Below are 24,666 nucleotides of genomic sequence, written 5' to 3'. Positions count from 1 at the left end.
GTTAACCCACCTCCCCCTCCACTGTGATCAGCCTGCATTAGGAAAGGGAGCCACAACTATAGCTCCTGTGCTCAGGAAGTGACCTGAAACTGGTCAAGGAGAAGGCTGGGCCATGCTTCTATCATACACCAGTTAGACTGGGCAGACTGTGTGGTGAAGGCTGTACTGTCCTTTCAGGATGGAACAGTTTGCTCACCCTCCATCCACATCAGGAAAGGATTATGCAGGGCTGTGCATAGATTAGGTATAATCTAATCCGTAATGACAAAGCCAAAAATAGAACCCAGGAGTCCTGACTCCTAGTTTCCTGCTCTAACCATCCGATCATACCCCATTTCAGGAAAACCTGGCTGAGGGAGAGTGTCAAAGCTGAAAAGCTCACATGGTGCAATTGCAATATTTGCAAGATGGACAAATTGTGGAGCAGGTTTTCAGTCTCCTTTCACTGATCTGACATGTATAGGACAGAATGGGAGAAGTCACATGTGGAGCAAGCCTATTCAACTGTTTGAGTCCATCCCTTGCAACTGCAGCATGTAGTCCTTTGGTAAAGAACATACTGGGTATTAAACTGATAGTGAACTTGATCTAAGCCAGCAGGCTGAGAATGAGAAGTTTGTTGCTACAGATGAAAATTGCACAGAAATGTAGAAAAATAATGTGTCTGCATGAATCTTAGGAAAAAGGGAGTGAAACACAAAGCAGCTGTTTCCTTACTCATTTAGATTAAACCATGTGATGTTTGTTAATCTTTGCATCTGTAATGATCTAGTACTGATCATGCACCCCAAATATCAAAAGGTGAGGAAAACAGAAGCACCTCATCAAATGTATGATCCTCTCTGAAATGTCATGGGTAATCAAGTGTGGATAGTTAATGGATTGTGATTTCCATGCCACCATTTTTACTGATGGTACATTAGATAAGGACTGATAGTGTTTACGGGGATGCTTATGTGTATCTTTCAGAAGTATGTCCATCTATTTGCTCTAATGTTCACGAGTTCTATAGTTTAACATTCGATTAATCACGATTAATTTTTTAAAATTAATTGCGTGAGTTAACTGCGATTAATCGACAGCGTTAATATATATTAATGCCAAAGGTTAAAAAAAAAGAATAAACAAATGAACATGACAGTAGCAGCTAGAGGTTCCCATTTGAAATCGTGACCCCATTGTGCTGAGCACTGTGCACACGTCGTAAGGGACAGTCCCTGCCACAGAGAGCTTACATTCTGAGGCCCTTGTCCTGAAAACACTTACGCATGTGCTTTGCTTTATGCACTGTTTGTAGTCTCATCACTGTTAGCAGCGTGTAAAATTAAGTACGTGCATACATTTTTGCAGGATCGGTGCCTAAATAGACAAGACAGACAAAGGTTGAGAGAGGAAATGGGAACATGTAGGAGAAGTGACTTGACCAAGGTGTCATAACAGATGGGTGACAAAGCCAGGCACAGACTATAGCAGCGGTTCTCAACCTTTTTCTTTCTGAGGCCCCCGTCAACATGCTAGAAAAACTCCGGGGCCCAGCGGGGGTGGGTGAGTGGGAGAGTGGCCCCAGGCCAAGGATGGGACTTCTGTTTCAGGGAGGTGGGGTGCAAGGGCTGGTAGGGCTTGGGCCAGCTCTGCACAGCGCGGTCCAAAGAGGGAGTGCCATCTCCCCCCCCCGACTCACCTCAGCAGGCCACCCTCCTCTCTGGGTCTGTGTGCTGGTGGCTACTCCCCGAGGGCTCTGCTGGGCCCCGAGGTGCCTTTGGCTGTGTGAGCCGGCTGAGGGAGAGGAAGAGATGGGGGGGGGTGGAGTTGCCCCCAGCATTACCCCACTCTGGGTAAGGTACTGCAGTTTTGTGGAGCAACACCCTTGTGCCCCCTCAACTCTGCCCATGGGCTCAAGCTCTGCCACTCCTGGCTTCAGGGGGACAGGGCAGAGCTCGGGGTTTCGGCCTCTCACCGCTCCTGGCTGTGGGGCAGGGCTCAAGGCTTCAGTCCCACGCCGCTCCCGGCTTCAGCCCCATGGCAGGAGGGGGTGCCAGGGCTCAGGGTTTCAGCCTCATGCTGCTCCCTGCTTCAGCCTCGCAGGCAGGGTGCTGGGGCTCAGGGCTTCAGCCCTGCACCCCTTCTGGCTTCTATGGACCCCAGTTGAGAGCCACTGAGCTATAGGATTCCTGCTTTCCAGTCCAGTGCTCGATCCCCTGCATCATGCTACCTCTGTTGACCGATAGTTTAAAATGATACATTAGCAGAAGTAAACTGTGACCTTTTTTTAAACAGTCAGTTTGCCTCTTTCCTTCTGAGGCAGCTTTGCAGTGCACTGTGAGGCTCTGACTTTGGCCTGGGATCTGCTAGTCTTTGTAGAGAGACTGTAATTTTCTCTGTTTGTACAGCACCTGTCACAGTTGGTCCTCAACCTAAACCCAGTGGGCCTCAAGGCACTATTGCCATATGAGTGTTACATTATAATAATGGTGCAGACCCTTGAACCTATGTGGAGTTCTGCTGTAGTCAGTGGGATTCTGCCTCGGGATAGAGGTCTGTGCTAGAGGATCCGGGCCATGGATCAAGGCCATAATTATTAAAAAGAATAGGCAATTAAATTTTAAGAGTCATATGATTTCAAACAATTTCGGACTTCTTACTACTTCATATGAATTATTGGTGCACTTAAAATAATTATTCATACTAATATGTATTGGACACTCTTCTGCTATTTTATATACCGTATTAGCAAACTCTTTTGAGACATCTGGTTCATGACAGCTAATGCTTGTGTGCTTGTGTCAGTAGCAAGTGGTCCTTTTAAATAATACTGTCAGGGCTAAGTGTTAGGCCTTCCCGTTTCAAACTGCTCAAGCTGCTACTGTGCTTTATCGCAGACTTCATCTAACTTTGGAAATTTAATTGCCTTTTTACAGAGCTGTTAAGATTTAAGAAATGAGAGATAATCCCAGGCTGACTGGCCAGTGCTTTGAGATATAGATCTCCATTCCCATCAGTGCTTTTTCACTGATTGGGGAGGGAAGCTTGTAAGCAGGTCTCCTGACAAAAGGATTAGAGCTTGTTAAAGTGGACATTCAGCCAATTAATCAGCTTTCACCAGAGTATATTGTAAAAATTTAGCTAGTGGTTTGTCCTGTAAATGTTCGCATCTTCCGCTTGTAAAATAAAAATGGCGTTAATTTATGTTTTAAGAACAAAATAAAAAAGTGTGTTGTGTACAGCCTTAGCTGCTGATTATGGTTGTTTTTAAACAACAAACAAACCACTTTGCATCATAGAGCTTCTTTTTCCACTCTTGCTCAAAGGAAACTATCAACTTTTTTTTTTAATTGACTAATTATTTGAAACTGACCCTGGAATCTCAATAGCTCCTGAATCCTAGAAAAAGGCTACTAAACTTCCAAAGTCAGATGAAGTCTGTGACAGAGCACAGGAGCAGCTTGAACAGTTCAAAATTAGAAGGTTTAACACTTAGCCCTGACAGTAATGGTTTAAAGGCCTTGTTGCTACTGACACAAACATCAGCTGGTATTTAATTCAGGTCTGCATTAAAAAATGACTAAACCGCTCATTTCAAACAGTTCAGTTTTCTGACAGGGCACCCTTTAGGCGTAGCCTGCATTTATTATTTAAATCTTTTTTAACAAAAAATAGTCTCTAAGAGCTTTTCTTCTCTTTTAGCCCCCAGTTCAGCAATCCATCCCTATTCAGCAATCGCTTTGCCACATGCCTGAAGTTAAACACATGCTTAAATGCTTTGCTGAATTGGGGCCCTACTGATATTTATAAGGGAGGGAGCAGCCATATGACATGTGCTGAGGTGCACAAGTCCTTTTCCTTCTCCTTCCTGTCTGTTCAGTGCCTGCCCTCTTTCTCTTCAGTTCACCTTTGTGGTTGCTCATACTGTAGACCTAGCTTTGTAGTGCTGGGCTGAGAGAATGAAGCTGGTTTGAATTTTTTTTTCCACCATGGAAAATTTTGACTTTTCATCAAATAATCAAAAAATTTCTAAGGAAAAAATCAAAAAATGTTGAGGAAAGCAGGGACTTTCCAGGAGAAATTTTGTTTCGTCAAAAGCCCAGTTTTTTCATAGAAAATTTTCCAGCACAACTGTATTTTCAATCAGTGCTATAGAGAGTGCCTAGAAGCAGCTCCTGAAAGTGTTGTTGATCATGCCAGTGTCTGAGACAGGAAGTGTACAGATGATCACCAACAAAACAGTGGAACTGCCTATATATAAACAGTTCTGTCAAGATGCACGAAATAAATAATGGAGAGAGAGAGTATTTCTTTCCCCAAAACTTCTCCCTTTTTTAGTAATATTAGGTGTTACTCTTGGCTGCAGTACGTACAACATTTTCATAGAGAAGTGAGATTTCGAGATGATGGCAACCCTTGCAGTCCTTTCCTAGTTTTGTTCAGCAGTTATGACACACTGTCTGGTGAACTATGAGCTTCAGAATACCTCTTTGCATGCTTTTTAGCAGTAGCATTTTCCATTTAGGGCCTGATCCTAGACCTGTTGAATCATTTCAAAGGGACTATGATGCAGTCAGTGTCAATTTCTCAGGCATGTCTTCTCTGGTAGCAGATACCAGGTAAGTCTAGATATATCAGTTTTGACTCAAAACAAGCATAGGGATCTACTGGGGGAAAAAAACAAATACTCAAGAAATGCTGGAAAGGGGGATGCAGTTTTAAAAATGAACTGTTGGCTGAGTTATCAGACTAATTTTGGTTTTGGTTTTATATTGTTTTTTTAAAGGTTAAAAATTCATTAATAATCAGAATAGGTTACTTTAGTGCATTCAATTAGTACTCCGCAAATGAGACTGTTTGTGGGAGAAGGGCTGCTCAATGTGAGTGATGGTGGCTGATTGAAGTCCTAATGCAAGGAGTGGCTTCTTTTGAAATGTGATGATGCCATACAATCACACTGTGCTAGAGATGATCCTGAATTTACGGAACACAGTTTCCAAGCATGGGCACCTAAATTGGCCCAGATCCCCCAAACTGGGCACTGAATATGGTCTGAAATCAATATGTCTTGAAAATTGGATCTGAAGATGATAAAAGGGCAAATAAGTCCTTCATGTGCGGGATTAACATACCATTCTAATTTTAGCATCGTCTGTCTGACTGCTTTGGTTTGTGTCTGTGGTGTTTTTTCAAACAGATTTCCATATCTCCTCTCCTGTTATGCTTATGCACCTGATTGGGCTAACAGCGGCACAATATTTTCCAAGTTGATGTTCTTGTATGTTAAAGATAATACAACAGAAAAGGAAGATGAACAATACACGATGATATAACTAGTACACAGTAGATAACTCTAGTGCCCAGGATAATCTCCTCCCAGAAAGCAAACGGCAGACCACAGTAGCAGTCAGCATTGGTGCCCCATCTCAATCCAAGGAAACACTTTGGATTGTCAGGGTTACTTATTTCCACCCACTGATTAGCATTTTTGCCACTTCGCTCACCCCTAGTGTCTGCCAGCCAAAGCCAATTGGGGATTTTGGACCTATGGGATTGTAAAGAGATCTTGCCACCTGTGAAATCGTCAGTTCTGGGTGGGTGGTGTGGGGTGTGCCAGTGATGAGTTGAACACCAATCCCTGGTAGCATGTCAAGTATACCACCAAGACTCTAGCAGCTGGTGGGTCCCAGATACCACTCCAGCAATCTGCAGCCACATAGCTTCTCCTAGGGTAACCCCAGACATCCTGTGCCTGTGAACTGCTTCTCACCAGCCCTCTTTCTGTCTGCCACTGACTCTTCCCTTGCTGGCAGAAAGAGCAGCAGCAGATTCACCCACAGAGTCATCTTTTATTGACAGCTGATTCATTGTATTACAACAACCCAAGTACATTAGGTAGGTGGAGCTGGCCCACACAGGAGATGACCGCTTCCCAGATTCTTCGTTATTAAATTTCCTTTCTAAACTTTTTTAAACTTGTGGTTAATTTAGCAAAACTTAAAAAAGGGCCATGAAAATTGGCAGTCCCAGGGCTTGTCTACACAGGGAGGTTAGTGCATAGTGAGCTAAAATGTGAATGTAAAGTGCACTAGCTACTCTGCACTTACTCCCTGTGTAGATGCTCTTTACTGCACAGTGAGCACCCTGAGGTGTACAGCTCAGCGTACTGCTAATGTGCACAGCGGCATGCTTAGTGTGCAGCTAAAGGGTCCACTTGGGGAGTGAGTGAACTTAGAACAGCTAGCTGCAGCATGCACCAGCTACTGTGGGCTTTTTTCCCATGTAGACAAGTTCCTGGAAAAATCTAGCTGAGTAAGGTTTGATGCATGTGGGTGGGCTAGGCAAATTTCGTCTTGCACAGGTTCAGTTTAGGCAAGAGCTGGCAACTGACTACCCCTTGATGGTTTGCTTCTGTACAACTTACACCTGCAGGTGGAATTCTCATAACCCTCCTCCCAGTGACTCCCTCATATCAACCACTGCCAGGCCTTTCCTTCCCCTTGCTGACCCACTGGCCTAACCACTTCATCTGCTGTTTCTAGAGGTTGAGTGGGGCCTTCCATCAGGTCCCCTTCCTCCAAACCCAAAAGTCCTGGTGAGGGGCGGGGGAGAGAGGAAAGAGGGCTGGAAGCTGCCAGACCAGCCCCCAATACATACAGGGAAGTGGAAGAAGGAACAACCCTCACTCTGTGGCCAGAAAAAAACCCTGATTTGAGAACATAGGTAAATAGCTTCTCCCCTAAATCCCTAGCATTATAGTTAGAGAAATCTCAGGATTTCTTTAGCAACCAATCAAGTACCAGATTTATGGGGCTTCACTTTGCTAGCCTCCAGCTGCACTGGGATACTTTCCTTCCCAGCTGTCAGTTTAACTGGAGGAGGAGAGCAACGCTGTGCTCCTTCTTCTGCTCTGTGACAGGATCTGACTGCTTTCTGGGACCCTCCTCCTATCCATCTCCCAATAGAAAAATCTATATTTGGAAAAGGACAGTGGCGTTAGCTGGTGACCCCCAGAGGTACAAGATGAAGGGAACAACAACTGGCACCCCTGAACTTCCTGGGGGAAATGGGCAACTGAAAGCAAAGTTGTGGAAGTGCTCAAGCTACTATACGCGAGGCCCCTCAGCATTGAAGACAAGAATGATAAGGGTGGGGAAGCCAGGGAAGACCAGACATAGACCCGGTGGGATGTACAAATAGTGTCAGTCCACATCAGCTGAACTTCTTGGACTCAGTCTGATGATCATAGTTCCATGTGCACCCTTAGTTCCCCTGAGTTTTACTTCCAGGTTATCTTCAAGCCCTTCTTAGATACCTACCCAATTAAAAACAAGAATACCAAAACCAACTAATAAATCTAAACCACCCTTCCAATGTGCTCTTGTTGGTGCTTGTATTTCTTTATCCATATTTAAATTCATTCAGTTAAAAATTATCCTTGGTGACTACAAGTGATCTGTTTTTTTTTCTCATCAGTGATATGAGTTAAAAATATGGAACTGATTGTAATTTGTAGAAAATATGAAGTCATTAGCAAAAGGAGACAGATCTGACAGTGCTAACATCAAAGGAAGCTGTCTTTATTTGGAAGCAGCATTGGGTTCATCACATTGAATTCTACAACTTGCATTTTAGGACGGGCTTGAGTGAAGGTTAACAATTTTTTTTTTGTTCTTCTGGCTTTTGAGGATCTTTATCCGCCTCAAGGGCATGACAGTGAGTAACTAGTTTGGACCAGAAGAACGACTTAATTTTACAAGAAGCTCATTAACTCATTCTATTTAAAATCTTCTCATTTCACCCAAAACCCAATTATGCTTGGACTGGCAGTGATTGGGACAGGCATTGTCTCACAGGTAATGGCGGGAGGGGGCATAGGGAGTCCTATGGTATTCATGTTGGAGAGACAAGGGTGACTCCCTTTCTTTGACTTTTAGGTCAAAAGACCTGGTCTCTGGGACAGCTTGACAATTAGAAAATCCTGATGAGCATTTAGAACTAAAACAGCTGTACAATCACTGAGGGGTTCATGGCGCGGGGCAGAAAGCTCATCAAAAGAGACTATTCAAACAATTGAGTTCTATAATTAACACGCAAAAATCTGTTCAGAAATGGTAATAACAGTAAAAGAGAGCTAAGAAGAAGCTGCCTACTCATGTGGCAGATGTGGTTTTGTTAAAATTTGAGAAAGAAAACCATCCATTTAAAGAGAGAAAAGAACATTAGAGGGAAAAATGAAAACTTTTTATTCCCTGGTGTGCAGTTAGAATACACGCTGGAAATATTTCCGAAGTGGCAGGCGTGGTTGAAAAGGGAACCAGTCATCAATAATCTGAAATGGGTTTTAAGAGGCTGGTATCATTTTTTTTTAATCATTTTAAAAACAATTCCTTTTCCCATTCTTAATTAGAACTAATTTACTGGAAGCTTGAAGCTGAGATCTGCTTCCTTCAAGAATTTACTTTTTTCTTTGTTGCACACATTGGTGTGTTACTGTAGGGTTGTTCATGAAAGCTGGGCTGCTGCTGCTTTAAGAACAGTGGTTGCTTTGGGATTTCTTTTAATCATATTGTGGTGTTTAGATGTTGCTTGTAATTACTAGAACTGGGAGCACTGGCTGTTGGGAGTCTGAAAGGACAGGAAACAGGAAGGAGGGGGGAGGAGTTGAGGAGGCAGAGTGAGAGTTACAGAGGGTGCAGCAGCAGTTTAGTAAAGAGGTTTCCACTTTAAAAATAAAGTCCTGTTGAAGTTTGTTAGTACCTTGCCTGGTTGATACAACACACATCCAGAGCATTTTGAGGACTTTAGAAACTAAGGTCTACACGTGTGGCAGCACATAGAGTACAGACACTGCATGCTCAGCTAGCATGGGTATAAATAGAGTGTAGACTGGGATGCACTGCTTAGAGCAGTGGTTCTCAAAGCCGGTCTGCCGCTTGTTCAGGGAAAGCCCCTTGCGGGCCGGGCCGATTTGTTTACCTCCCGCGTCCACAGGTTTGGGCGATTGCGGCTCCCACTTGCCGCGGTTCGCCGCTCCAGGCCAATGAGGGCTGCAGGAAGCAGTGCGGGCCGAGGGATGTGCTGGCCGCCCTTCCAATGGGAGCCGCAATCGGCCAAACCTGCGGACGCGGCAGGTAAACAAACCAGCCCAGCCCGCCAGGGGCTTACCCTGAACAAGCGGCAGCCCTAGTTTGAGAACCACTGGCTTAGAGGACAACAGAGTAGAGTAGTGTGGCCTGCACTCCTCCTGAACTGAAGGATATATACTCTATGTGGCTCTCTACACGCTCAAACAATGCCTTCCATGTCTACACTACTACAGTGAAAGACTCTGGTAGCACAGAGAGGCTCTGACAGAGGGAGACAGTGGGGAAAGGCTCCAGCAGCTACCCACTGCTAGAACCTTTCCCCGCTGTGTACCCTTGCTGGACCTTTTCACTGCTGCATGTATCTACATGTACCCTACATCTGCTGCAAGTGTAGGGAAGTGTAAACAAGTTCTAAGTTTATTTACACAGCTGATCTGTTTTTCTATTAAGCAGATCAATTGTGCTCTGCCTATAAAAATGCAATCAAATACATTAATGCAACATTATTGTTTTCTGTTTAACTGGAGACACTAGAAGACACAAATCTTAAGGTTATTGCGCCAGCACTCACTTAGTCACATTAATGAAGGTTTAAGTGGTGCATTGGCCCTCTGCTAGCCCTCTGCAAAGGGATAAATTTCCCACTAAGGTCCTGATCCTGCAGTGAGTTCCATGCAGGCTCCGGGAGCCATACTGTACTTACAGGATTAGGGTTCCAAATGCAGGCTAACCATGCTTTATAGAGTCACAGTTCAACATTCTAGGGTTTACACGCCCGTAATGTCCTCATTACAAGCCTCTATACCATTAACTTTCTTTACTGCTGCTGCACATTGAACTAAGAATTTAAAATGTATGTGCCAGACCTTCTCATTGACTAAGTGGAGTTGTGCCAGCAAAGAATTTGGCCCTTCATCTATCCATCTACCTTCTCCTCTTTATTAGCTTCAAAACTAAAAGCTGTGATTTGTCCCATTTTACCCCATTAAAAATATGCTTATGCAGTTGGAGTCAGTTAGCTGGTAGCTCCTTAAGTCTTTTCCTCTAGCTTCTGTGTCACCCCCTAAATAATCTGGCTGCTAGGGCAGCTCCCATATAGAGAGGGCCATAGAGAGGGCTATGGGCTTAAGCAGCACCCCGCCAACCCAAATAACTCTCATTTTCTCGGCTTTAATGCCACTGAAATCTGCCACAAAGAAGTCTAGCCCCATGGAGACTCCCTTATCCACACCCAAAGTAGTAGTTAGCCTTCTGGTGAATGCAGAGTCAGGGAGGGAGGGTCACCAGGGCAAAGGGAAGTAAATAAACCAAGAAAGAGCCAAAAGGAATATAAATAGAGTTGTCTTAAATTTCCCAGATTTAAATATTTTTGTAGTTATTTTGAATTTCAGTGAAAAAACTGGGATGAATTTTTTCATGAAGTTTTTTGCCAAAAATTAATCTCATTTTCCACCATCTGTAGAGCTTATCAAATTTTTCAAAATGTTGATGAAATATTAAATTCAAATTTCAACAAGGGAAAAAAAAGGAGTGCATTTTGGGTGAAAATGTTTGCATTTGTTCCCAGCTTGAAATAAAACTAATATATAAATAAATGGATATTTAATTTTTTAGTTTTTAATTATTTTTCTTCCAAACCTATCAAAAGTGTTGCTCCGTATTTTGGGCTTTAATTTACATGCAATAACTTCAACATATTTAGTTGTAGCATTGCCCCCCCACCCCCACCCCAAAAAAAAAGCGTGGGGAGAATCAGCTAGGAGAACTGTTTTGTTTATTTTTCAACCTCACTTAATTTTGAAAAGGTTGAATGAAAACAAGCAAAGCAACCTCCAGTCTGCACATAAATTGTTTCAGGAAGTCATGAGCTTCTGAAAACAGGTTTATAATGGGAGGCTGGGATTTTTAAAACAGCCTAAGGAAGTTATACACCCAAATCCCTTTGATATTCAGTGAGACCTGGACTCCTACTTTTCTTAAACTCCTGTTTTTACAATTGTAACTGTACTTTAGTGGATATCCCTAGTGAAAACTATAAGAATGGCAGGCTAATTTTTTTGCTTGCTAAGGTTGACGGTTTTCTGCTGAGTGTCATGAAAAGATAAATAAAATAGATCTGCTTAAAAGCCGGATTTGTGCAGCTGTGAGTCTAAGGTTTTGTTTTAGGCTCATCTTCACTTAAAATTATTTTTTTCCCCCAGAAAAAATACAGGTATCACGATTTTGTTTTTTCACACTGAAAATATTTCTGTTTAAGAATTTCCTTGGAAATCTTAAGGATAATTCTGTTTTTAAAATAACTTTATGTTGGTGGGTGATCTGAATGGAAGAAAAGATTTCTCTCTCTCACTTTTTTTAAACTGATAGAAAGAACTAATTAAGGGAAAGCTAAAGGAATTGAATTCAGGGTTTGTATTGCACATGTAAACTAATCTTTTTACAATGACATCTTTCGAAAGCTGTGTAAGAATACCATTCATGCTCTGTCCTATCTAGCAAATCCTCCCCAGAAAAGAAGCAAAATGAAGGATTGTCATGAGCAAGCAATAAAGACTTTCAAGAAAGGGGTTCTATTCACACTTGTTGTTTGTCTACTAATTCATTAACATTTAAAAATACTGTATAATATCCTAGTTTTTAAAAAAAGTCCAGTACCAGTCATAGTAGGTGTGTCAGCTGTACTTCAGGGAAAGAATACCCTTGACAGGGTTAGGATCAAGTTTTTAAGTGAAAATACAATAGAACTCCGAGGTGCAAAGAACTGTTGAATAAATGCAATGTATTCTCAAGTATTCTTATGTGCCAAGTGCTGAAATGTAGTGCATCTGTGAACACGCTGAAGTAAAGAAAACCATTGGTTCAGTAGTCGGTGATTTTGTATAGCCGAAGCAAAATGGCTCTGTGCTTCAGAAGCTGCCACTGCATTTAGAGAGAGCTTTTTGCAGGTCCTGAAATATTAATGACCAAGGTTTAACGTAGTAGAAAACAAAAGATTATGTTGTGTTAAGAAAAAGGGGAAAATTCCTGTGAATTGTAGAATTTCAAACCCCACTCCCATGCCTACTGCATCCCCTCAATCCCTTCCTAGCCCCAGCGTCTGAAAAGAGGGTATAATGTGGGAATTTTCCCCCAGAATGTGTAACTGCTGTATCTTCCTGTTTTTGTGATAAAATGTTAAAACCACAGCAGAATTTTCGTCCCCTGTGTGGGGCTGGTTATTCTGTTTTTTTCATCTCCCTTTTTTACGTTGCAAAACAGTGCTCTCTTTCTGCATCTATGTATTTGTCATTTTCAGGAGTAGGGCATGATTGTGATCTGACTTATGCTAATACAAACCAGGTGCACCACCATTTTCAATAGAGTTACTACCAATTTACACCAGTGTAACTCAACTCAGAGTCTGTCACGTCAGTGGTTTTAAACCAAATGCATCAAAGCTGCTAGCAATATTTGAGCTCATTCATCAAACATTGCAACTCCGATGTAAAAAAATATTAAGGTAGTTTTCCCTTTTTTTGGCAGCCTGTACTACAAGCAGAATAACCCATTTTGCACAAGTTGCCTTTGTTTACTGTGACTGACTGAGTGACAGCCTGTACCCAGTGGGTTTCTATTTGTGTTCGGGGACTAATTGTATTTGATGTGGAGAGGTTGGGCTTGACCCCAGAGCTTCTTCCTGCCAAAGCAGCAGTTTCTGATTTTAATCGAAACCCCAAGGCCATTTGACGTTTAGCCAAAAAGCACCTTGCAAGCTGAACCTTATCTAATTATGTGATGTGTATAAACTCTGGAAGCATAAATCTTAGTCATTGGAGCAACATGTTATTATAAGATTCACTGGTCCAGTGACAGCCAAAGTGAGCGAGGCCGAGATAGATCTCGCAGTGCTTTTATTGACAGCGCTCCACACATCATGAAGTTTAGACTCGTTAAGGAAATTCCGTCAGTGGCTTTTGTTAGGAAGAGCGAAGTAACATGCTCCTTTACAAATGTGTCGCTAAAATCCCTGTCTAGGGTGTGTATCATAAAAATTAAAGAATAAATGAAAAACAACAATAACTGGATGGGTGCAGAGAGGAAGAACTCTAAAGATAGTCTAGGTGCCAAATGAAGAGCCTTCAGAGTGAGTCATGCTGTAAATATGGGGAATAACCCTCCCCCTTACACTCTGTTCTTATTAAAAAAAGCCTGGATGTTTGCTCTGGCCTCTGAAGGGTTGAAAGCCAGTGGTGTTGGCTGCCTTCTCTCTTTTGCCAAGGCACAGATTTCTAAGATGACATACCTGGGGGCCCCTACTAAAACTTGCTATTAACGACAGTAATGAGTTTTTTCCAAGTGATGTAAAAGTAGCCATCCATGTAAGCGTTGCCCTTATGAAAATGATGTCATTGAAAGGGGATTCAGTGCCAGCAGTGCAGCTATTGGATACCCTAGCTTCGAGGAGGGAAGAACATGCTTATTTCCTCCCTTGGGGAGAAGGAGCCAAATTAATCCTGCCTTGCCAGAGGGAGACATGCCATTTCCGGGCATGTTAGACTCAGAGCCTCCCTGCCAATCACAGTGGGTGCCTGTTCCACTCCATCTCCAAAATTGGCACTGTCAGACTATCAGCTGCCATTCCTTAAGTGGCCGTAGAATTAAACAGTTGTGCGCTGTTACTGTGCTGTATGAGTGTGTGCACGCAGGTGGGAATGGGGAGTGACATACAAGACCATGTATAACACAAAGATGAAGCAGGTTTTCCAGCAAAGTTGGTAGGGAAATGTGTTTATAGGTGCTGTTGTAATAGCACCAGACCAGCTTCTTAAAGGGCCCTTGTTTGAATTAGAAATTGTATCCCTCAGTGTAGGGCTAGCGACTAAGAGCTTGTTGTTTTGTTAACTTCTCACCTGGGCATGGTTTGTTATTCTTCGAAAATGTCTCCAGCCTAGATTTTGAGTAAAGGAGACAGCATTTTATTATCACATACTGGGCAAATAACACTCTCCATTCCCTTTTCTCCTTCTAGCTTGCAAAATCGGATACTACAAGGCTCTCTCCACAGATGTTTCCTGTGCCAAATGCCCATCCCACAGCTACTCCATCTGGGAAGGCTCTACCTCCTGCACTTGTGATCGGGGCTTTTTCCGAGCTGAAAATGATGCTGCCTCCATGCCCTGCACTCGTAAGTCAGACTCTCATATTTATTTATTCTTTCTGCCTCAATAATTTGAAAAACGTTCCTTTGAGATGCACATCACGCTTTGAGAAGTGTGTGGCAGCAGCATTCAGTAACCATTCCTCTTCAGCCAAGTAAACGCAATGTATCGAAAGCAGGTCTCTTCCCAACACAAAACATAACATGAAATTATAATTAAATGAGAGATGAAATCATTGCTGTAAAAATAAATAGCTCAGTAATAATCAGATATTTGACCTCATGCTCCATTATCATCAGTGGCAGACACAGGACTAGAGCCCGTATTTCCTGCGTCCCAGTCCAGTGCACTATCCTCTGAACTACACAGCCTCTTCTGTTTTAAAACCTTAATGTATGTAGAAATTGTGATACATTTGTTCACAGTTACAAGGATGAATGTAAATATTTGGATATTTAATGAGACTAACAGTGTTGAGTTGACTAGCTTAAAATTTACAGCATAACTCCTTAATGATGGCAGTAGAAGTCTTAAATACCAAGATGCTTAGTTTGTTGTGCCCCTGATACATACATGGTTTATAAGTGCATATGTGCAAATCTATATCAATTAAATCTGTGCAATATCTGTAAATCCTCCAGTCGCTCCAACTTGTGGGGAAACAGGAGATGACATTTAATACCACAAGGATGTTTTCATCAGCGAGAGCATGCCTACAGGGGTAGGTACAACCAGCATATCAATCTGGGTATGTGTTAGTGGGTCATGCTGTTTAAGAAGTGAGACTTAAACCTTCCCTCAGCCTAATATTTTGATAATTGAGTTTTCTTCTGTATGAATATAATATTCCGAGTTAATAAACATAAAGGCTATATATTGCTGGGGCATATTCATGTACGGCTCCCATTGAAGTCTATAGGGACTGCTTTTGGATCCAGAATCAGGATGTGGTGGTGTCTGTGTGTGAGAGCGAGCAAGAGATATTCTTTGTTTTGTTTGTTTTTATTGTAATCCAAATTTCTTATGAGGAGATGGGTCACATTTTATAGTGTCAAGTATCAGGGGGTAGCCGTGTTAGTCTGTATTCACAAAAACAACAAGGAGTTCAGTGGCACTTTAAAGACTAACAGATTTATTTGGGCATAAGCTTTCGTGGGCAGAAAACCCACTTCTTCAGATGATGCATCTGAAGGGTTTTCGTGGGTGTTTTACCCACGAAAGCTTATGCCCAAATAAATCTGTTAGTCTTTAAGGTGCCACCGGACATTTTATAGTGTCCCTTTTACTCTTCGTTTCTCCCCTTCATTTTTTGTCCATCACTGTTATAGCATCCTCCCTAAATTCCAGCCCTTCCCTTCCAACAATCGCACCCCTAAGCACCATTATTACAGCAGCTAAAGATTCCAATGAAAACCTGGCCTTAGTGAGAGAAGTCCTAACCAAAAATGAAACTATCAATCGAAGGTTTGAGGTAAGGAGACACAGCATGTGCAAGTGACCAAAGTGCAAAGAGAGGGTTCTAATGGGTAGTGAGTCATATTCAGGAATTTTTTGTGTGTGGAAGGATAACAAGTATATTTACAAGTACAGTTCTTTCTTGTGAAGCATGTTCCTGCAGATGATCAGTTTGGGATAGGGTCCATGTTTGCTAAGTTTAATCACTGTGGGTGGGGTTCTGACCAGCTTGTGTGTGTAGTGGGGTTGAGGCTGGTGCGATACTTGGTCACAACTGCAGTCGCTGTTCTCGGGATTACCCCCAGGGTTATAGCTTAACCCAGAAAGTTGGAGATGAAGAGATGGGGACCCAGCCCTGCCCCCACTCCTCACTTCTGGGCACACAGAAACAAGGAGGCTGCACAGTACCAAATGCACTGGAGCATTAGAGGAAGAATGATGGTCCAGGTCTGAGCTCTGCCTGGAACAGTGGATGTACACTGCGCCCACTGTAGCCCCGTGCCATGATTTGAGCCTGTATATATTACAGGAAAGCATGTGCATGCGTGTGCTTGCATGTGGTCTGTAAGAAATGTGAAATGGATTTGTTTTGTTGGATTGCTAAAAAAAGGTTAAAGGGTTTATTTCTATGTGACCCAACGTGAAGGAGAACAACCAGGTTATTTCTGTGTTCGTTTATGATCGAAAGGGCAGTCACATACGGCATGCCCTCCTCTGATGTTTTTGGCTTAGCTATGTTCTAATGTTGTTTATGACTGTGTATGCTTATAACATTACAACAGACAAGGCTCTGATCATGAAGTGTATCCCTGTGTGAGCATGTTAAGGCATCGTCTCACAGCAAGGCATGTTTTGCAAGAGGACACCCGCCCCACCTCTCCTTCTGAAACCAACTCCACATAGCCATTGGCCAACTCCTTCTGGGCAAGTGACGAAAGCCATTTAGGGAGCCTGTATGTAAGTAACCTCTCCAGAAGAACCCCCGAGTTAGTCTGCCTTTCCTGACAAGATGTGGAGATGAAGAAGAACATAAACATCAGAAGTTTTTTTTTCAAACTGATTTCAGACGCTAATCAGTTCTTACCAGTTGGTTAAACCAGGTGACAAAGCCAATTCCCTTGTGCGGACAGCCATAATAATCAGGCACCTTCTTTGTTCATTATGCTCTCTTTAACCCTGGTATTCTCATTCAGCCCTGCATTTAGTAATCGCTCAGTGTGACGGCACACTAATGAAGAAATAAAACACAGTATCTGAGATCCATTCTTCTAGCAGAAAGATAGACTATGCTCCAGTGGCTTGTAAAATCAGGTTTCTGTTCACTTGGAGAACTATTAGACCAGGTGAACAAAAGTAGTGTGGGGTAATTTGGAGGGAAACACCTGGAATGGACTATGGGTTGATCATTTTTTTAAACTATATATTATCATTTCTAAATCTTTTTTTAAGATGAAGAACTTCAGTCTTCTCAGGACTCTTTTCTGTAGATCCTTGACCCTTTGGTATCGATTTCTTTTAGTAATATATCAGCTGCTCTCTTGTCATTTGTATCTTACCCTTTGCAGGCTTGGGGAGAAAGACTCTTACAGCTTTCCATTAACCTGATTGTTCTTACGGATGAGAGGGAATTAGAGATCTTCCTCCCTTCCCTTTTACACAATTCTCATGTCAATGAAAATTGCACCTACTCTCTGATGTGCTGGGCCGATCATGGTCCCCAGAGCTTGGAATATTCTGACACTATCCCTCTGCATCAAAGATTTGATGAGGAATATTTTACATGTTCTTTGTCCTGTGTTAAATTATACAAACCACTTTTTAACTCTTGCTCATGCCTCCTTTAAATAAATGACCCAAATTTGACTGGTAGAAATCCAGTATAGCTCCACTCATATCAGTAGTTACTCCTGACTTACACCTACAAAATTGAAAGCAGAATAGGGTTGCATGGGTATGAATGACAGCAGAGTTTGATCCACAAATTGTAGCTGGGACATGTGAATAGGGCAGACATAGATGCATAAAGACACACATTTACTTATGGGACAGAAGGGAACTTTCACTTCAGTCTCGTCTCCAAGGGATAATCACTGATGTTGTGTCATTGCAGAGGAAAAGAATCACCTCCTCCTTTCTTAGACAAAATTCTCCTTCTTACTTTGGATCAAGAATTCAAGCTTGCAGTTCTAAAGCTGACAGGGCTTTTCAGCTATGTGCTAGGGCGAGGAAATGGTATGGTAGACATATAGTACACTTGAACTGAAACTGTGGAAAACAGTTATTTCCCCCCTCTAGAAGCATGGCAAAAGTTATATTAATGCAACTATTCAGACCTTCATTATACTTCAGTACTTGTTGAGAAGATGGGTCTGCATAAAGTCAGCACTTAAATGGGGTATTAATGGTCTCCACAATAAACAAAGCTATGAGAGGAAAAAAGCCACCAATGTAACAGTTCTCTTTCTAATCTGTGAGGATGCCGATTTTAGACTTTTTATTCCGCCTTGCTAAATTCCATTCTGGCATAGGCAGGTGTAATTCCTACTCAAGTCATTGAGAGTTGCTCTTGCTTACCTATGTGTCTCTTTCACTGTTTGTTAAAAAACAGTGCACACATTATAAGCTGGCATGGGGCACTTTTGTGTTGTTTATATTGCCTGTTTGATCAAGATTATTAATGGTTTGTGATTGGGAGCATTTTACAAAAGAGATGATTAGCATAGACTGTCCAGCTTGAGATCTGTCTAAGTAAATGACCCTGAATAATTTAGTCCGTTGTGCCACCCAAACAAGGACTGATTGATTGATAGTTTAGCCTGGCCTAAAATATTCCTTAAACAGCTGCTTTTTAAGACAGTTTATACCAAAAGAGCTTAGAGTTAATGAGGACAAATTTAGCAAGATGCGTGATGAAAGTGCCTGCTTTAAAAAGGCTTTCTCCAGTTTAGGTCATCAAGAAATCAAAAGAGCCTTAACTTCAAACAGCAAACGTCACTTAGTTTGTCTTTACATTCACCTCTTCTAATGGAATTTAGTGCACTTCTGTATTTCCTCCAGAAAGTATATTGTTTTTAAATTACCATTTCAGTCCTATTACTCAAGCCCCCTGCTTCTAATGCTTTCTGACAGTTATCAACATAATGAACTATAATGAAATGATGAACAATCTACAGTGGAAACTCAATGTGGATTCCACTAGTGCTGTGTGACTGTGTTGTTAAAATCTGAATGTAAATTAAAATAACACTGTCCTTACTTGTTTCCAAGGTCAAGGTTTAAAAAAAGGTCTCTAAGGTCTAAACACTTTAATCTTGCAAATGTTACATTCTCACATCCTTGATTCCATCTCTGTTACACTTAAAATATCGCAAAGATAAACATTGGCCTACATTTTAAAAAATGTGGGTGCAGTTACATACCTATTTGCAAATACAGTCACAATAACTCTGCATTCAAATGACTAATTGCACATAGAGCTGGTCATCTGAGCATGTATTTAGTATATTTACTACAATTGCTTACATTTTTGCATAAAGAACACACACATACATTTTTTCTTAAACTTAGACCTTCACTGCACATCCAGGCAAATTCTGATTGTCACCTCTTCTAATTGTTTATAATTTGAGGTCAACTGCTGGTGCAGAAGAACAGATAGTAGGGGAAAACATGTGGCCATGGAAGCGGTAGTGTGTTGCAGACAGCTTTAGCATGGACTTTTCCATATTTTCTTCCCAGGGTTTCCCCCAGACTTTTTCTAGAAATGCAGTCTGAGGCCTTCAATGGGAAGTTGTACCATATGCTATGAGAGAGCAAATGAGGACCAGTGTAAATGACATTGAAACCTATACAAGAGACTACCCTTATTTGGCACCCTCCTGTCATAAGAGGCAGAGTTTCCCAATACTGAGGTAATACTGAGGTAATAATTCTGCCTCACCTTATTAAAAGATAATTAAACAACAGATTTTATTATTCCTTTAAGACAGATTTAATTATATGAAATGCTGCCTCATCTTTAAGGAACAATAACCCATGACTGTATTGTGTAGAACTTCCTTCATACCAACCGTTATCTTGAAAAACTTTTTAGGGTAAAATATTACAGATGCAAACTTATTCAAAAATAACAGAGGCGGGAGAAAGAATTGTATTTTGCAGAGGCAATAGGGAAGAGTGGTTTGGGGGATTTTTTTAGTTTTGTTTTTAGATGATATTTAGAGAGATGTCATCAGTAAGCTGCAGCTATATTGGAAGGGATTTGGGATGAGAGGAGTTTCACAGGAGAAGGCTCTCTCTTCACAAACAGTGTGATTGGATGAAGGGACTGAGAAGAGGCTAAGTGAGTAAGGAGGGTATGGGAGAAAGAGAGGGGTTGACTCGCTGGAACAAGTCTGTAGAACATTTTAAAAACAGGGCATTTTTTGGACCAGATCTTGATGTGAATAGGGAGCCAGGGGAGTTGTACAAGGCTGCGTCTTTATTATAATTAAGGTTAAAATCAACAGTTCATTAAAGGCAATAATATCCCCTTGAGATATTAGCCAGCTTCTGCCTCTCTTTCTCTATATCTTTAAATTAGTACAGACATTTACTGGATTAATTTGGGACTCTGATTTGGCCCAGTCCTGAAGTCCATACTCTGGCAAAATTCCCATTGAAGTAAATCAAGTTTTGCCAAAGTAAAGAATTCAGCAGTTTGTTGCAGTGACATGACCTATTTTTCCAGGTTGGACTTTTTCCTATCCAGTGTCCAAAGAACCTTTTGCCATTCATAATGGGGTTCGTTGCTTTTAATCTAAAAAGCAATTGGATGGATATTTGCTCTTAAGCTGCAGTTAAGCTAGTTAGTGAAGATGTGGTTGTGCTTCTTTAGGCTGTGTGAGAGCATGAGCTGCCACAAATGCTGGTTTAGGAAGGTCAGTAGTTGTTACTAGAGTAGCTATTGGTGCGGGAATTCAAAGAGCCCACACAGTGGTGACGTGTGTGTCAAACCTCCAACGGCACATTAATAATTAGAGCTCTGCGGTAACTAGCTTAGCTTCAGAGAAGTGGAAATATCAATTGCATTGTTCTTTAAATCAAAGAAACCAAGTCTTACATATCAAGTAACCCAAAGGGAAGAGGTCTTTTGGCCTGTCAATAGGAAATAATACATGCCAGGAAAATGGACCAAAGGTCCTAGTTAGGCAAAACTCCCACTGAAATCAAAAGGAGTCTTACCTGAGTAAAAACTTGGGAATCCAGCCCTTGTGTCCCAATCTGATGCCCTGGTGAATCTATTAAAAACCTGAACTAATATTAATCTGTGCTTAAAAAGAAAGAAAAGTAGCTGATGATTGATATCTCAAGTGGTTGTTACATTTAGTGGACTGTTGACTTTAGCCCTCACAGTTGTAAAAACACATAGCCTATAATGATAAATGACCAGTATGTCCATGCAGCTAAGAAGCAACTGTTGCCCTAAATGGCAACGCTTATGTAAACTAGCCTGCAGCAGCCAGAGAGCTGTCCACAACTGCTGAAAGAAAGCAATTAGTGGCAGCAACATATACAACTGTCAGGGGAAAGCATGGGCTTTATTTCAGAGTCAAAACTTACACATCCCAAGTGTTTACTCTGCGTTATAACCTGTCTTTCAGATGGAGAGATTAACCACAAAGGCTTATCTGAAGGGCTTCACAGCCCAGACACTGAAGCATTATTGACAGCTCCAAAGTTGTACATGATTAACGAAGCTTTATAAAATAGAAAGAGGAGACCCAAGGTGCTTCTTCTTGAACTCTTGTCCTTGCACCAGTTTCCCCAGCATTTCAGTGAGGCAGCAACAGGAGTTTAAAGGAATTTATCTTATTATTTATTTGAGGATTTTTTTTCTGTGCACCCAATTGGAAACACTGCAATCTGCATTCGCGCTTGAACTTTGTCTCTAGGGAGTTCAATTTTAGACTTGTGATGGATAAAAAAAAATACTATGGTTAAAAGACTTTGGGTTCTGAGAGCTGTTCTAGATATGAATCTCTTTCCTCTTTGCATCTCTTTATATAGTCCTTTTTATTCCTGCTATATCGTATGCAATGTCAGGCTTCCAAACCTAATACAATAGAAGATGTATTTGATTTTTTATGACTTATTGTACAGTGAATAATATGTGTCCAGTTAGGTTTTCTTGCCATTAGAGGAGCTGACATCTGGACATTTACTCCCAAATGCCTAGAGTGCAAAGTTGTTCCTGTATCTTATAAAAAACTTCAGGGCTTTCCTATAGTTTACTCCAGGGGTGGCCAACCTGAGCCTGAGAATTTACCAATGTACATTGCCAAAGAGCCACAGTAATATGTCAGCAGCCCCACATCAGCTCTCCCTCCCCTGCACTCCCACAACCCACCGGCAGCCCCACCGATCAGCGCCTTCCTCCTCCCTCCCCGCACCTCCCGATCAGCTGTTTCGTGGTGTGCAGGAGGCTCTGGGGGGAAGGGTGGAGGAGCGAGGGCACAGCAGGCTCAGAAGAGGGGGCGGGAAGGGGTGGAGTGGGGGCAGGGATGGAGTCGGGGTTGAGCAGCGAGCACCCTCGGCACATTGGAAAGTTGGTTCCTGTAGCTTCAGCCCCTGAGTCGGTGCCTATATAAGGAGCCGCATATTAACTTCTGAAGAGCTGCATGTGGCTCCGGAGCCACAGGTTGGCCACCCCTGGTTTACTCAAAGCCGAGTTGCTGATTCAAATCAGTCCTATTCATACCAGGTCCCTTGTAGATTGCAGTGAGTCTTGGCTGGTCTTTTCTGTTGTATGACTCTGTTACGCAGCGGACTAGGCTCTCCTTCATGTAGGGCCTACTCCTGAGGCATTGGAGTTAAGAACGATCAGCATCTCGCTGGATCAGGCCCATAAGAAAATCATTCTGTAGAACCTGACCCAAAGCCCACGGAAGCCAATCAGTTTTTCCCTTGCCTTCATAAGCTCTGGATCAGGTCCATAATTTACATTTTGCTGAATTTAAGTGTTCGATAAGACTTCCTTGGTTTAAAGATGAAGATTAGGCTTGCTTTAAACCACAGCGGGGCATCTTGACATTTTATTTTGTGCTAGGATCACAACAATCCTTATCGAGCTAGGGTCTGTCGAGTTAGGTACCAGGGTGGATGGATAATCTCCCCTCCCCCCCAAAGTATAGCATAGGGATAGTTAAAGAAGATAAAAGTCCTTTTTGCATGTATGAGGCTTCCTAATGTTTGGTGGGAATTGCCAGTGAGTTACAGCTTCCTTTTTGGGCTTCATAATACAAAGTAGAAGTAGACTGAACGCTGGGTGAGAACCCATTCAAAAGTAATAATTATCCATTGTACAATTCTGTACAGGTATCATGATGGAGAAATGTTCTTTTACACACACATATACACAGCGAATGAATGGATTTGAATTCCAGTGAGTGAAGGCCTGGTACTCAGATACTTAATAGGTACTTAGGCTCAGATTTTTAAAGGTATTTAACCATTGCAACACTGAGCACTGCAACACCCAAGTCTCATTTTCAGAAGGACTTAGAAGCTGAGTCCCATTGAAAATGCGATACAGGCTCCGCAACCAGTTAGATGCTACAGTGAGCAGAGCAGCACCTAAATACCTTTAAAAATCTGAGCCTGAGTGCTCTCAGTGCCTGCTGACCTCCCAGAAGGCTCTCTGCGTAGAAGGCACTCAGCACCTTTCAGGATACAGCCTTTTGGTGTTTTAGGCTCTGCACAACAATAGCTGGTTTTCATTTCACACTGTATCATGTGATAAGAGTCAAACTGGAAGGATGAGCTTCTGTTAGGGCCTGATCCACAATCCACTGAAGTCAGGAGAAAATCTCTTGTGTAATTTAGTAGTCCAGTTAGGAATCCCCGCCTCTTTTAAAAGTGACTAACAGAAAGAGTGCCTTGCTTTAAAGACACTAATGTCAGTGACTGAGCAGATGTTTAAGATAAAGCCTGGTCTTGTTGTATCGTGTATATTTGGAAAACCTCCATTAACAGGTCTGTGGAGAGCGTGGGTTTCTGTTTGCTTTTTTAATAGAACTGCACCCACACACACGCACTCCTTCAAGATAGTAAACAAAATCTTAGCCCAGGTTGGTAGTAGACAGAAATGGTTACCATCTGATTGCTGATGGTATCAGTGTAGTCCCTGATGGGCAAGTGTCACAACCATAAAACCCACCAACACAGGTACCCTTATAGACACCCTCAGCAGAGAAGCCAAGGACTGAATTGGTACAGAGAAAGGTGCGCCCTCCAGCTGATCCTTCTAGTAACAGGGCTGAGTCACTTCGGCAGGGCAGTTGGAGCAACTTCCACAGCTACTCTTCTGTGGCTAAATAGACATTAGTTGTCAGTGCTATCAATCTAGCACCTCTCACAAGCACTAAATTCACTTTAAAAGCATAAGAGGCGTATTTCCCCCTGGATGTTAAACCCATGCTGGATCCTAGAATTGATTTTTTTTTTTTATGTAATAGAAAAAGCATTACTAAGATATCCTATGATGACTATTCAGGTTCATTAAAAAGAAAACACTTTATCTTAAATGCTTTGTCCATGTAAATCCAAAGAAAAAGGGGAAAAATAAACCCTCTCCATAGCTTTTGTGTAAGAGAAAACCTTTCAGGAGTCTTGGTAAGAAGAGGTGTATGTCATCACTGGATAAAACATCCCCGCATGTACATGTACATTAAAAGACCATCCAGAATTTGAGAATGTTGGTTGTTTCAAGATGGAATGCTGACATCCTGTCAGGCTGAGGCAGTTTTGATGGCTTGAGACCCATGCTATAAATTCATCGTTTTGCGACGTCTCACTATGCAGAACAACAGAGTGGTTCAGGAGCTGCTTTGCTGGAATCCTTTCTTACTTTTCTTCTTTCACTGTCCTTTAATCCAAACCTTCTAACCACATATTGTTGCTGGACTAAATTAGCTGGTCTAGTGAAAAAAGTATTTCCTATGCCAAACAAGTCTGTCTGGGTA

At 42.0% G+C, this 24,666-nt stretch overlaps 1 protein-coding gene across 1 annotated transcript in view; it reads left to right on the top strand.

The window, feature by feature from the left end:
• EPHA4 (EPH receptor A4) overlaps positions 1 to 24,666 on the top strand; it is a 131,641-nt gene that overhangs the window by 41,113 nt on the left and 65,862 nt on the right. Inside the window, exon 4 of the mRNA XM_045030434.1 lies at positions 14,080 to 14,235. Coding sequence (XP_044886369.1) covers positions 14,080 to 14,235 — 156 coding nt within the window. The remainder of the gene's footprint in view (positions 1 to 14,079; positions 14,236 to 24,666) is intronic.

Source organism: Mauremys mutica, chromosome 9, assembly GCF_020497125.1.
Source record: "Mauremys mutica isolate MM-2020 ecotype Southern chromosome 9, ASM2049712v1, whole genome shotgun sequence".
Taxonomy (NCBI): domain Eukaryota; kingdom Metazoa; phylum Chordata; order Testudines; family Geoemydidae; genus Mauremys; species Mauremys mutica.
Note: the sequence above shows the minus strand (reverse complement) of the source record. Positions and strands in the feature narration are given on the sequence as shown.